The following is a 14,536-nucleotide window of genomic DNA, read 5'->3' as shown; positions in this document are numbered from 1 at the left end:
TCACCAGCCCTATGGAAGTTCTGCAATCAAATCTCGCTGCTCTTCAAAGGCAGATTCCCCGGGGATACTGAGTCCCTTTACTTGGGTAGTCTGGTGGGGCCTGGAACCTTCAGAGCAGTGAGAACTTCTTTGGTATGATTGTCCTCCAGTTTGTGAGTCGCCCGCCTGGCGGCCCGACAGTGGGGCTCATGGTGACTCCTCCAAGAGGACCTGGGCCACAGGCCGCACCTCCCAGGACTGCTGCTGCCGGAGCCCCTGTCCCTGCAGCAGGCCCCTGCAGGAGACCTTCAGACACCACGGCAGGTCTGGCCCGTCTCTTGTGGGCTCACTGCTCCTCTCCCTCGGTCCTGGTGCACGCAAGGTTTTGTTTGTGCCCTCCAAGCTCTCTGGGGGGCATGAGGTTTGATCTTAAACGCGATTGCACCCCTCCTACCATCGTGTTGCAGCTTCTCCTTTGCCTTTGGTTGTGGGCTATCTTTTTTGGTCGGTTCCAACTTGAATTTGCATTATGCATCCCTTAACACTGGCTGGAGGTATTACGGTAATACTGCTTTTGACTTCATTTCTGAGTTCATACTGCATTTATTAATGAATTTAATCAACAAATGAATTTATTAATAGTACTTTCCCAAAGAGAAACAGATCCCAACTCTTCCCACACCATCTACCAAACCATGTAAGGAAGCCAGGTACTTCCCTAAACAGTTCTTCCCTAAACAGTCCAAGATTTGCCAGAGAGATGGAAACTGCAGAACTCAGCCTCAGTGGATGGGTTGGGAGGAATTACAGGAGTCAGATGGGTGTGGACTTCCCAGAGGGAGGGAGCAGTGCCCTCCGGGAGAAACTGTGACTTTAAGCAGCCCTGTATGTGAATGTATGTGGGTGAGTGTGTGTGTCTGTGTGCATGTAGGTGTGTGTCTGTGTTAATGATTTGCCAGAGGCTCATTTCACAACTTACCAAGGGTCAGCTTCCCTTGAGCATGTCCAGGTTCGGTCCCCAGGGCTCCTTGCCCCTGGCCAGCTTCCTCCTGGAGCGTCCCCCAGGCAGCCCTCGACATGATCTCCATTACCGAATGGCAGAGTGAGTGCTGGGGGCTGGGCCCATGCTTCTGAGGGGGCTGGGCTGGGGCGCGGGGAGGTGCGGCCCCTCCCAGCCTGGCTGGCCCTGGGGAACCTGCAAGGTGACCTCCGGAGCCAGTGGCTGGGAGCTGCCACGTTGGCCTCCTCCAGGCCGCAGGGCTGAGGCCAGCTGGGATCCCTGCCGTCCAGGGCGGGGGCTGCTCAGGGCTCCCAGGAGGCCAGAGGCTGCTGCCCAGAGGAACTGGCAGGCTCACCACTTTGATCCCATCCCCATTCAGGATTCTGAAACTGGGGGTACTGCAAGGGTGAACCTAGAAGGCCTCTTATTCAGACTTTTTCCCCCACAAACTCTTAAAGTCTCCTGTAGCCCTGGCACCTTCTTATCAGAAACTAAACTCAAATCCTCTCCCTAAATCACCCTGTCTTCACTCCTAAGTGTCTTTCCCATTTCTTGCCGAGAGAGGGCAGGGAGGTAGTCCCCAGGGTCGGGAAAAGTGATGAGAACTGTGGCTCTGTGAGTTTCGCTTGGGTGAGTTACTTAAAGCCAGTGTCTCATCTGTGAACTGGAGACAGTATCCATTCATTCACTGTCTCCTCTATGTGCCAAGCACTGTGTTGGGCACAGCGTATGCACCAATGCATGAAACATATATTCTCTGCTTATACTCCAGGATGAGGAAACAGGTAACTAGCCGATGAAGAGGTCAGTATGTAGTATGTCAGGTGGTGATACACCCTCTGGACAAAAATAAAACAGGGTAAAGAGGCGTGCGAGTGACAAGTAGGAGGGGTTACTGCTTTGTTTGGAGTGGTCACTAAACTCCCCAGGGAAAGTGCATGGGAATTGAGGGGGCAAAGCCACGTAGCTGTATGGAGGGAGAGATCTTCTTGGGAGAGGGAAACACCAGGGCCAAAGCCCGGAGGCATTGGGTAGGAACACAAGGCGGCTAGAGTGGGTGAAGCTCAGCGAGGACGGGAGAGCGGCAGGAGGCTGGTCAGGAGGCCACCCAGCAGTCAGGCTGCGTGAGGATTCCAGCTTCATCTGCAGAAGACAGGAAGCCGTTAGAAGAGTTTGTGCAGAGGAGTGGTAGATCTGCTTACGTTTTTAAAAGATCCCTCTGAGTACTGGCCTGAGAGTAGACAGCAACAGAGAGGCCGGGTAAGAGGCAGGAGACGGTGACGGGGAGACGCTCCGAGCTGATAGATGGTGGGGAGACCAGGGTGGTAGCATCAAAGTGGTGGGAAATAGTGCTAGGCGTGCGCTGAGCAAACTGCCCAAAGGGCTTGCTGTGGATTGGATGTGGGGTGTGAGAGAAAGAACTCAGGAGTGCCTCCAATATTTACAGCCTGAGCAATTAGAAGGGTTGAGAAGGAAAGCAGGAATTGGGTTTTAAACATGCTGAGTTTGTGGTCAAGTAGGTAGTCTGGAAGGGAGAGAAATCTGGGAATTGCCAGCATACGGATAGTATTTAAACCAGGAGGTTGTCTGGCGCACACTTTCTCAGCCTCCCCACTACTGACATTTGCGGGCAGGGTAGTTCTTTGCAAGGCAGGAGACCCCATTTCGATTCCTGGGTTGGGAAGTTCCACTGGAGAAGAGATAGGCTACCCACTTGAGTATTCTTCCCTTGTGGGCTCCCCTTGTGGTTCAGCTGGTTAAGAACCCGCCTGCAATGCGGGAGACCTGGGTTCAATTCCTGGGTTAGGAAGATACCCTGGAGAAGGGAAAGGCTACCCACTCCAGCATTCTGGCCTGGAGAACTCCATGGATTAGTCCGTGGGGTCACAAAGAGTCGGACGTGACTTTCAGTTCTTTGTTTTAGGGGGGTCCAAAATCATTGCAGATGGTGACTGCAGCCACGAAATTGAAAGACATTTACTCCTTGGAAGGAAAGTTATGACCAACCTAGATAGCATATTCAAAAGCAGAGACATTACTTTGCCAACAAAGGTCCGTCTAGTCAAGGCTATGGTTTTTCCTGTGGTCATGTATGGATGTGAGAGCTGGACTATGAAGAAGGCTGAGCGCCAAAGAATTGATGCTTTTGAACTGTGGTGTTGGAGAAGACTCTTGAGAGTCCCTTGGACTGCAAGGAGATCCAACCACTCCGTCCTAAAGGAGATCAGTCCTGGGTGTTCTTTGGAAGGAATGATGCTAAAGCTGAAACTCCAGTACTTTGGCCACCTCATGCGAAGAGTTGACTTATTGGAAAAGACTCTGATGCTGGGAGGGATCGGGGGCAGGAGGAGAAGGGGATGACAGAGGATGAGATGGCTGGATGGCATCACCGACTCGATGGACATGAGTTTGAGTGAACTCCAGGAGTTGGTGATGGACAGGGAGGCCTGGCGTGCTTCGATTCATTGGGTCGCAAGAAGTCGGACTGAGGACTGAACTGAACTGAAATGAACTTCCTATGATAGGATTTTAGCAGCATCCCTAGCCTCTCCCCACTAGATGGCAGTAGCACACTCTCACCACCGACTGTGACCATCAGCCTGTCTGCTGCTGCTACTGCAGCTAAGTCACTTCAGTCGTGTTGGACTCTGTGTGACCCCATAGATGGCAGCCCACCAGTCTCCCCCGTCCCTGGGATTCTCCAGGCAAGAACACTGGAGTGGGTTGCCATTTCCTTCTTGCGAACAGAATTGCCAACCACCATCTATCAGCCCTCCCCCAACCCACCAAGTTGAGAAACACTGACCTGGAGGAAAAATAAAGAGGGCTGAGGCCTGAGCCCAGGGACAAGCCTACATTTTATTAAACCAAAATGTGCAAAGTTCTAAGAAGAATGTGCTAAGTTCTAAGAAGAATGTGCTAAGTCAGTCCTGCGAGAGAGAAAAATGAGGCAACCAAATTAAGTCAGGAATGGACAGAAGACCAAACTTCCCTGAGAAACTGACATTTACGTTGAGACCCGAAGGCGGAGTGTGTGTCAGCCAGATAACAAGTGGGAAGCAGCCCTGTGTACAGAGGCCCTGAGGTAGGAAGGCCCGTCCTGGAAACAAGGATGTGCTCGGAGTGTGGCGGGCGAGGATCATACTCTCGCCTGCCCTGCTCCAGGAGATGCAGTCGGAAAAGCAAGCCGAGGCCCTGTGATGGGCCCGGGAGCCGAGGCACAGCTGGGAGGACTCTTTCCTTCTAAGCCCACGGAAAGCCATGACGGATTGCCCGCTGCACTAATACGAGTAGACTGCATGTTTTCCAAGACCCCTGACGACTGTATGGAGAAGGGATCACGGGGGCAGGAACGCAGCAGGAGACTAACTGGGGAATGTCGCAGAGTGCAGGAAAGAGGAAATGGTGGTTTAGAATTAAGTCGTAAGCGTGGAGAGGAACGGACAGCTTTCAAGATACACTTGGGAGGAAGGAGCGATAACACTCACCTGTGGATCGAATGGGGAGGGGGTGGCGGAGCTGTGAGGCCACTGGGCTTCTGCCTTGAGCTGCGGGGTGGATGGTGATGACATTTTATTCATTTGGGGAAAACTGAGCCAAGTGCAGCTTTAAGGAAGGAAACCAATAGCTCAGTTGGGACCTGTTGAGTTCAAGATGTCCTGAAGAGAGAAAAACATGCAGATATGCCAAGTAGGCAGCTGGATATGAGTTTGGAAGCTCAAAGAAGCCAAGAGCTAGAGAGAGAAATATCGACATTGTCAGCACACAGGAGATACTTAAAGAAGTGGGAGTCCATGTGCAACTAGACTGAGAAGAGAAATGAGCTGGAGCTGAAGCCCTGAGTAGTTCAGACCCCGGGAGGGAGAGAGAGAAAGGGGAGCTGGCAAAGAAGCCTGGGAGGAGCGGCCAGAATAGCAGGAAGAAATCGAGAATATGGTGTCTCGGAGCCCACTAGAGGATGCTGCAAGAAGGGGGTGGCCAGCTGCTGACAGAGGAGGCCCGACCCCTATCCTTTGCACTTTGGATGCCTGGAGACCCTGGCCAGAGCAGTTCCTGCAGAGGGGGTGGGGGCAAGAGTGGGCTGGACAGGGCGTTCAAGTCACTTCTCTAGAGTCGGTCTGCTGGGTTCACACCCTGGTTCTGCTGCTGCTGGCTGTGCACCCCGGGGCCCAGGTTAACACCATTCACGTTTCAGTTCTGTCTGTGAAATGGGGGGCACGCATACCTACCGCATAGGCAGTTATGAAGACGAGATGAGTTAATACGCACGAAGGGCTTAGACTGCCTGGCACCATGAGCTCACCAGTGTTAACAATGACTACCATTCGTCAGCGCTGTTAATTCTGTAAAGAGAAACAGGCTCTTTCTCTTCCCCTTTCCCTCCTTCTTCAACAATTCCGTCCTAAAGCCGTACTGCAGAAGCGGGGCAGTGCCCAGGGCGGGCGTCAGAGCGCTCCCCGGGTTGGAGGGTTCACGCTGGGTGGGGTTCAGCTGGCCAGGAGGAGGGGGGCGCCTGGCAGGGTCGTGGTGGGAGCTGGAGAGTCACTTTATGTGGAGGGTCCTGCAGACTCCGACTTCAAGAAACGCCCTCAGTAGCGGTCAAACGGGAATCGTGCGTCACCGACAGTGGCAGGAGGAGAACACGGCATCACCTCTTGCTGATATTTCTGCATAACCCAAATACAGACATGCGGAGACATCAGACAAACCCAAATAGAGGGAGTGCTACTGGATGACCAGCTCAGATCTTCCAAGTGTCAAGGTCCTGTCAAGGAGAGACTGCAGAACTGTTCTAGACATAACAGTCTGAAGAGACAAGGCAAGCACATGCCATGTGTGACCCTGAACTGGACCTTTTTGCTGGGAATGGTATTACAGGGACAACTGATGAAACATGAATGGGGCTGAGTGCTGGATGGTAGTCATGTATCAGTGTTAATCTCCTGACCTCTAATAAGAGGTTTTTATAGCGGTCATAAAAACTTAAGATATTTTTGTCATTCAGATTGTGGTCTTCCTCCACAATATCCTGGCCCATGTAAAATAATCACAACAAGGTAGAAATACTTCTTGGTCCTCAGTTGATTGTCTCTTCATGCATGCATGCTCAGTTGCTTCAGTCATGTCCAACTCTTTGCAAACCCATGGACTGTAGCCTGCCAGGCCCCTCTCTCCATGGGGTTTTCCTGGCAAGAATATTGGAGTGGGTTGCCATGCCCTCCTCCAGGGGATCTTTCTGATCCAGGGATCAAACCCACTCTCCTGTGTCTCCTGCATTGCAGGCTGATTCTTTACTGCTGAGCCACTGGGGAAGCCCTTATTGTCCCTGAGGGTAGAAAAATCATGCAATGGAAAGAACACAAACTTCATAACGACCAAGGAGGTTGTATTTTGCCCAGTGTCTTGGGCTCTAAGAGATTTAATATGGGCAGGCATTCTAGAAGGTAGAAATAGGAAGCTTGAATAGATTACAGAGGTTTGTCAGAAACAGGAGGAATTGCTCTTCGTTGCAGATGGATTCTGGTGGTGGGGCAATATGTTGAGAGAAATGATGCTGTGCTGGTTCCTAACAAATCCAACTCTGCCAAAAGGGAGAACTAATTAGGCTGGCTTTTTTTTTTTTTTTTTTTGAATATGAGTTGAATGAGGTTTCAGTACAAATCTCATTTCTGTATTTTTAATGATTCTTTTAAGGAAAGCCTTTAGCCTTATTTCTACACTGGAACCGGTGTTAATTTCCTCCTAAGATCTGTATGATAACAAGTTGTTGTTTTTGTTTAGTCACTAAGTCGTGTCCAACTCTTTTGCGACCCCATGGACTGTAGCCCGCCAGGCTCCTCTGTCCATGGGATTTCCAGGCAAGAATACTGGAGTGGGTTGTTACTTCCTTCTCCAGGGGATCTTCCCAACCCAGAGATCGAACCTGTGTCTCCTGCATTTCAAGCAGATTCTTTACCCACTGAGCCACGGGCACAGATTAGGAAAGATTAATTACCTGAAAGACAATTGTGTTTCATTCTCTTTCAGTTGTAAATATAATGAAGCCAGTAAGCCTTGTCCTCATAATTCTGTTTTTATTTTGTTTTCTTAGTTCTGCTCTTAACAACCAAACTTTTAGCAACTTTTTACAACGCTCTATGGAGACATAGCAGGTTCAATCCCTGGGTTGGGAAGATCCCCTGGAGTAGAAATGGCAACCCACTACGGTGTTCTTGCCTGGAAAACCCCATGTACAGAGGAGTCTGGTGAGCTACAGTCCATGGGGTCACAAAGAGTTGGACATGACTGACTGACTGAGCACACACACATAGAAACATGGCAATAATACCAATTTCACAGAGATGCTGAGGATCAGTTCTGAGATGTTAGTTAACAAGTCCAGTAAAAATTTTATTTTTAAAATTTACCTATGTGTTTTCTTTTTAAAAATTAAGCTATTTTTAATAAAGCTATACATGTTGTAGTTGAAAAAGACACTCTAGCTCTTTCTCTGTTCATCGTAACAAATGATTTTCATATTCAACAAAAAGAAAATAAGGCATTTTAGCTATATTAAGTAAATAAAGTGAGTTGCAAAACAATATAAACAATAAAATGTAAACTTTAAGTTGTACCTCATCAGTAATTTTTTTAAAAGGAAGCAACATGATTCCCTTTACCATAGCATCAAAAAGAATAAAATCCTTAGGAATAAACTTAACTAAAGAGGCAAAAGTCTTGTACCCTGAAAACTAAAAAATGTTGCTAAAAGAAATTTTAAAAGATGCTAATATGTAGAATATTCCAGCAAATTTGGAAAACTCAGCAGTAGCCACAGGACTGGAAAAGGTCAGTTTTCATTCCAATCCCAAAGAAAGGCAATGCCAAAGAATGCTCAAACTACCGCACAATTGCACTCATCTCACACACTAGTAAAGTAATGTTCAAAATTCTCCAAGCCAGGCTTCAGCAATATGTGAACCGTGAACTTCCTGATGTTCAAGCTGGTTTTAGAAAAGGCAGAAGAACCAGAGATCAAATTGCCAACATCCGCTGGATCATGGAAAAAGCAAGAGAGTTCCAGAAAAACATCTATTTCTGCTTTATTGACTATGCCAAAGCCTTTGACTGTGTGGATCACAGGAAACTGTGGAAAATTCTGAAAGAGATGGGAATACCAGACCACCTGACCTGCCTCTTGACAAATGTGTATGCAGGTCAGGAAGCAACAGTTAGAACTGGACATCAAACAACAGACTGGTTCCAAATAGGAAAAGGAGTACGTCAAGGCTGTATATTGTCACCCTGCTTATTTAACTTATATGCAAAGTACATCATGAGAAACTCTGGGCTGGAAGAAACACAAGCTGGAATCAAGATTGCTGGGAGAAATATCAATCACCTCAGATATGCAGATGACACCACCCTTATGGCAGAAAGTGAAGAGGAACTAAAAAGCCTCTTGATGAATATGAAAGAGGAGAGTGAAAAAGTTGGCTTAAAGCTCAACATTCAGAAAATGAAGATCATGGCATCTAGTCCCATCATTTCATGGAAAATAGATGGGGAAACAGTGGAAACAGTGTCAGACTTTATTTTTTGGTGCTCCAAAATCACTGCAGATGGTGACTGCAGCCATGAAATTAAAAGACGCTTACTCCTTGGAAGGAAAGTTATGACCAACCTAGATAGCATATTCAAAAGCAGAGACATTACTTTGCCAACAAAGGTCCATCCAGTCAAGGCTATGGTTTTTCCTGTGGTCATGTATGGATGTGAGAGTTGGACTGTGAAGAAGGTTGAGCGGCAAAGAATTGATGCTTTTGAACTGTGGTGTTGGAGAAGACTCTTGAGAGTCCCTTGGACTGCAAGGAGATCCAACCAGTCCATTCTGAAGGAGATCAGCCCTGGGATTTCTTTGGAAGGAATGATGCTAAAGCTGAAACTCCAGTACTTTGGCCACCTCATGCGAAGAGTTGACTCAGTGGAAAAGACTCTGATGCTGGGAGGGATCGGGGGCAGGGGGAGAAGGACAACAGAGGATAAGATGGCTGGATGGCATCACTGACTCGATGGACGTGAGTCTGAGTAAACTCCGGGAGTTGGTGATGGACAGGGGGACTGGCGTGCTGCAGTTCATGGGGTCGCAAAGAGTCGGACACAACTGAGCGACTGAACTGAACTGAACTGAATATGTAGAAAGACCCATATTTGTGGATTGGCAGACAATGTTGTTGTTAAGCTGTCAATACTATCCAGAGCAGTCTACAGATTTATTGCAATAATCGATCAAAATCCCAATGACATTTTTTGCAGAAATAGAAAAATTCATTCTTAAATACACATGAATCTCAAGGAATCTTGAATAGCCAAAGCAATCTTGAAAAAGAAGAACGAAGTTGGAGGTTTCAAACTTCTTGATTTCGAAACTTATTACAAAGCTACAGTAATCAAAGCAGTGAGACTGGCAAGAAGACAAACAGAGAGAAGGATGGAATGTAAAAGAGAGCCCAGAAACAAGCCCTGGCATACCTGGGCACATGGTTTTCAACAAGGGCACCAAGACCACTCAGTGGAGAAGGGACAGTCTTTTCAACAAATGATGTTGGGGAAACTGGATATTCACAGGCAAAAGAATGAAGCTGGAGCCTTACCTTACACCACATATAAAAATTAAAGTTCATTTTAGCTCTAAGTAAGATCTAAAACAGTTCTTAGAAGAAAACAGAAGAGAAAGGCTTCACAATGCTCGATTTGGCAATTATTTCTTGGGTGTGATACCAAAAGCTCAGGCAACTACAGAGAAAATAAAAACATTGGACTATATAAAAATTTAAGACTCCTGTGCATCAAAAGACACGAGAGAGTGAAAAGGCAACCTACAGAATAGGAGAAAATATTTGAATAGGATAGGAAATATAGGAATAGGAAAAATATTTATCATATATCCGATAAGGGGTTACTATCCAAAATATACAAAGTACTCCTATAACTGAACAATAAAAAATCCAAACAACCTGTTTTTAAAATGAGCAAAGGCCTTAAATAGACACTTCTCCAAAACAGATACACAAATGACCAACAAGTGCATGAAAGGTTCTCAACATTAGTAATCATCAAGGAAATGCAAACCACAGCCTCAGTGAGATACCACTTCACACCCTTTAGGATGGATGCTATCAGAAACAAAACAGAGCAAAAACCAGAAAGTAACAAGTGTCGGTGAGGATGTGGAGAAGTTGGAATCCCTTGCGCATCACTACTAGGAACGTAGAATGGTGTAACTTCTGTGGGAAATAGTACGGGGCAGTCACTTTGCTGGCTGCGGTACAGACTTCCAGGTGATGATCTGGTCGATGACTTCTGTTTCCCTATCAAGTGTGAAGGGTCATCACTGGAAAGTCGGTGACCAAAGCAGTTTAGAAAAGAAAGGAGAGGCTGTGAGAATCATCAGGAGGACAAGCCTCCTGAGCAATAGGGCAGGCTAGCTGAGTAGGTCTGAGGTCCTCTGGGGCTGTGGACAAGCCTCCTGAGCAATAGGGCAGGCCAGCTGAGCAGGTCTGAGATCCTCTGGGGCTGTGGTGATGAGTCTTTGGTGCTACTCTTTCACCCGGGTGTGAGCTGGCATCAAGTGGCTCCCAACTACAAGAAAACAGGGACAGAGCAGGCAACGGGTTGTGTTCAGCCGGAGTCACAACCCTGATAATGATCTGGCAGAGAAGAAGTCAGACGATCTTGAAGACAAGAGGGAACTGCAAATAGAAGCAGCGAGGGCAGCACCGGCTTCCTGTGGTGAGGGCAGGGTGTGGGCAGGGCCCAGCAGCACTTTCCAGGCGCTAAACGGAGGCTTGTGCCCACCTGCCCCTTCCTTCCCATCCTTCTCTGAGAGCATGGAAGCCAAGGTTCCGGGTGACAGCAGAGCCACCCTGCCTCCCACCCCTGGAGGGCACCTGTCCAGGGACGACGGGGGCAGCTGCAGCATCCCAGCTTGCTCCCCAAACCCATCCCACCACAGCTTCCTTGCCCATTGCAGAGATTGGTGTGGGCACCACCGGCTTCGGCATCTTCTTCATCCTCTTTGGAATGCTCCTGTACTTTGATTCGGTGCTGCTGGCCTTCGGAAATGTGAGTCTTCCAGCCCTGTAAACCTGCATGAGGTCTCCACTGCCGGGAGGGTCGGCCCCGAGTTTACTCAGATTGGGTCCAGCCAGGCATCGTGTGCCACCTGCGTTGGGCAGGCAAGGGCTGGTGGCTGGGGATGGACAATAAGGCCTCCCGGGCACAGAGGACCTGAGGACCTGGATTCTCATGCTAAGCTCCGGGTGAGGCCCTGGGCTGGGGGTGGGGGGCGGGAATTCAGATGAATCCGACACTGGCCCTCCCTTCAGAATCCCACCACCCAGGGAGGGGAATGTGACATCAACCTCATGGCTGGGGAGGAAGGCAGGGGCAGTGGTAAAGTCACTGTAAGATAAATACACCTAATATAGAAAGAGGTGCTTGTGGGAAAGAGTACGCACAGTGAGAGAAGGACGAGAAAGAATTTAGAGAAGAAAGAGTGTGGGGAGGATAAAGCACTTCCAGGTGGGTGGATCTGCTAGAGCAGAGGTATGGAGAAGGCGGGAAAGCACGGAACATGCTGGAAGAGGGCTGAGAGCTCAGTCTGACAGGAGCCTGAGGTGCTCGCAGGGCTCGGGAGGAGCCTGGCTGAGGTGGCGACAGGCCGCGGGGTGGAGGGCCGGGGCTCCGCCAGCAACCTGGGACTCGGGTGTGGCTGCCCAACCTACTCAGGCCTGGCTTCAGCCTCTGTGAAATGGAGTCTTTTCCGCGTTACTTGGGAGGTGTGACGAGAAATATCATACGTGAGGAAGTGCTTGGGATCCAAGAAACCAGGCTGAGCTGGGTGACAAGCGAGAGGCCTCCAAAGGCCTCGGGTCCCCTGCCTCTGGGTCCTTCTGCCCATCACCAGCTCCAGTAACTCGGGGCTCCCGCTGGCTCGCCCTCACTGATACATCGGCGTCTGAAGAAGGAGCAGGTCCCGCCCCCCAATCTGGTGCGGCTCTGGGCTTGGCCATGGACTCTGTGGGGGGCGGGGGTCCCGCAGCCAGCGTGCCTGCTCTCACCCTCCCAACCCCTCTGCCCCCCATCCGGTGCGGCTCCGTGCCTGGCCACGGACTCGGGGGCACGGAGCCAGCGTGCCCACTCTCACCTGCCTGACTGCTCTCCCTCCTCACAGCTGCTGTTCCTGACTGGCCTCTCTCTCATCATCGGCCTGAGGAGGACGTTCTCCTTCTTCTTCCAGAGGCACAAATTCAAGGGCACCAGCTTCTTCCTGGGGGGCGTGGTCATCGTCCTGCTGCGCTGGCCTCTCTTGGGCATGTGCCTGGAAACCTATGGCTTCTTTAGCCTCTTCAGGTGAGAACAGGTCCCGGGCCTCGCTATGGGCACCCCAGGGCCTCTGAGCAGCTGAGCTCAGGCTCCAGCGGGTGTGGGCAGAGTGACTGGCAGTGCGTGCAGAAGCCGGACTTTATCCCGAAAGAGGCGGAGACTCAGAAGGGCTGGGAATGGGGGTGGGCCCCTGGTGGACACTGCGAGGTGGAGGAACAGGCACACCCACCAGCAAACATGGAGTGCCTGCTGTGTGCCCATCACTGTGCCCAGCACCTGGGAGGAGGCCCACGACCTGCCCGCAAGCCTAGCAGTCAGACAGGGAACAGGGACAGTGAACTCACATCTGCGAAGCCCCTCACAGGCACGGAGCAGGCTCACAATTTTCCCCTCATTCTGTCATCTCCACAACCCACCGTAGGGCTGTCCTCTTGTAGATAAGGAAACCAAGGCCCAGAGAGGCTGCCGCTGCCTGAACTCTCACAAGGAGCATGCAGAGGATCTGAACTTGATCCAAGTGTGGATCAAAAGTGTGAGTGGGGCCTCTGCAGACTCAGTAGTTCTAGCCAAAAGTAAACCTTGACAAAGACAGCTTGCAGCAGCATTGAAGGGGGAAGAAAATCACAGCTACCAGAGACCTCAGAACTGCAAGTGGACCTCAGGGAACCGAGGTCCAAGGAAAGGAAGTAGCTCAGCCAGAATTCAGATCTCTATTCCCTCCCCACACCAGCCTCTGTGCCCCCAAGCCCTTTGGAGGGTCACCATTCTTGCCAGGGGAGGGGTGTGGGGAGAACAGTCTGAGCACAGCCCCCAACGGTGATCCGTGCCCAGGGCTTGGAAACCTGTGGCTGCTGGTTCACAGCCAGTCTAGGGAGAGACGACTAACAAAAATAAACATTTCCCAAGCAGTTCTTTGTGGAGATGTGGATGCTATTACTATTAACCCCATTTTACAACTGAAAACAGATTCAGAGGTGTTAAGGAATTTGCCCAAGGGCCAGTGAGAGGTGGAGTCCAGATGGGACCCCAGGAGTCTGACCCCAAGGCCTTCATTCATAACTACCCCACCATACTGCCTCTTGAAAAGCAGGGGTGCAGAGCCATGCCTACCCAGGGTCCAAGGGCCTGCTCTCCCAGGAGCCAAAGCTGGAGCCTGTAGCAGGACCTCAGCCTCCCCTCCGGCTCATCCCTGATCCCCCCTCCGCCTCTCTGTTCCTAGGGGCTTTTTCCCTGTTGCCTTTGGCTTCCTGGGCAGCGCCTCCAACATCCCCTTCCTGAGTTCGGTAAGTGAATCATGTGAATGGCTTGGTGGTGGTCCTTGGGGAGGGGGAAGCACACGGACTTGGTGAAGCTGCAGAGGATCCTTTCCCATCTCCCCTCAAAACCCCTCCCCAGCTGGCCCGTCTCAGCCCCTTTTCTCCGACAAGAGCGGATGAGGGTTCTGTGAGCAGTTGTGCCAAAGGTGTGGGTGTTGGGAATGGTGTCGGTCAACAGCTCCCTGTTAGAGCCAAAGAAACGGAGCCTTAAGGGGTCTCAGTGACCCAGCAGAAAGTGCCAGATTCCTGGAGAACTGGGCCTCTATCCTTTTCTTGGGGCAGGGGGTGGTCCCCGGCCCCGCCCCTCCCCTCTCTGAAGCACCTGGAGTGAAGAGAACACAGCCCTCTAGAAGCCCAGGGAGGCCCTCGGCCGCCCCTCGACACGCCCGCCCCCGGCACACCCCGCAGCCCCCTCCATACCTGCACCTGGCACTCCAGCTCTCAAGGCTGGCTTCATAATGACCTGGATATTGAGTCTGCTCCCCGCTCTTTGTCTGGAGTAATGATTCTTGCCTCCCACAGCTGTTCCAGAGGCTTCAAGGCACCAGTTCAATGGTCTGAACAGCAGAGATGCACTCCTTGAACTTGGATCACTGGGCGAGGGGGCTGGAAAGGAAATGGGAGACATCTCGCAGGCGCCCACCACGCACTGACTCATTCCCCTGACGCATCCGGACCTCTCCAGGTCCAGAAGGACGGACGGAGCCGAGGGACTGACCTCGATCCCCAAGCCAATGCAGGAAGCCGTCAGGACTGCTGGGAACAGAGACCCAGGGCCCACGGGAGGAAAAGCAGAGATTAAACCCCCAAGCTGTGAACGTGCCCGAGACTCAGTGTCTCTAGCCTACTAAGCCCACTCTCTGACCCAGGGTGG

At 50.7% G+C, this 14,536-nt stretch overlaps 1 protein-coding gene across 1 annotated transcript; it reads left to right on the top strand.

Moving 5' to 3' along the window:
- Positions 1-946: 946 nt before the first annotated feature.
- Positions 947-14,480, top strand: GOLT1A (golgi transport 1A). The gene is made up of 5 exons (XM_061381920.1): positions 947-1,081; positions 10,992-11,083; positions 12,195-12,373; positions 13,566-13,629; positions 14,185-14,480. Exons 1-5 carry the CDS (start codon positions 1,057-1,059, stop codon positions 14,221-14,223), a joined length of 399 nt encoding a protein of 132 aa, XP_061237904.1. The 5' UTR covers positions 947-1,056; the 3' UTR covers positions 14,224-14,480.
- The last annotated feature ends 56 nt before the right edge of the window (positions 14,481-14,536 follow it).

The sequence above is a fragment of the Bos javanicus genome, chromosome 16 (genome assembly GCF_032452875.1).
Source record: "Bos javanicus breed banteng chromosome 16, ARS-OSU_banteng_1.0, whole genome shotgun sequence".
Taxonomy (NCBI): domain Eukaryota; kingdom Metazoa; phylum Chordata; class Mammalia; order Artiodactyla; family Bovidae; genus Bos; species Bos javanicus.
The sequence above is the reverse complement of the archived record's forward strand: the minus strand, read 5'-3'. Positions and strand labels throughout refer to the sequence as shown.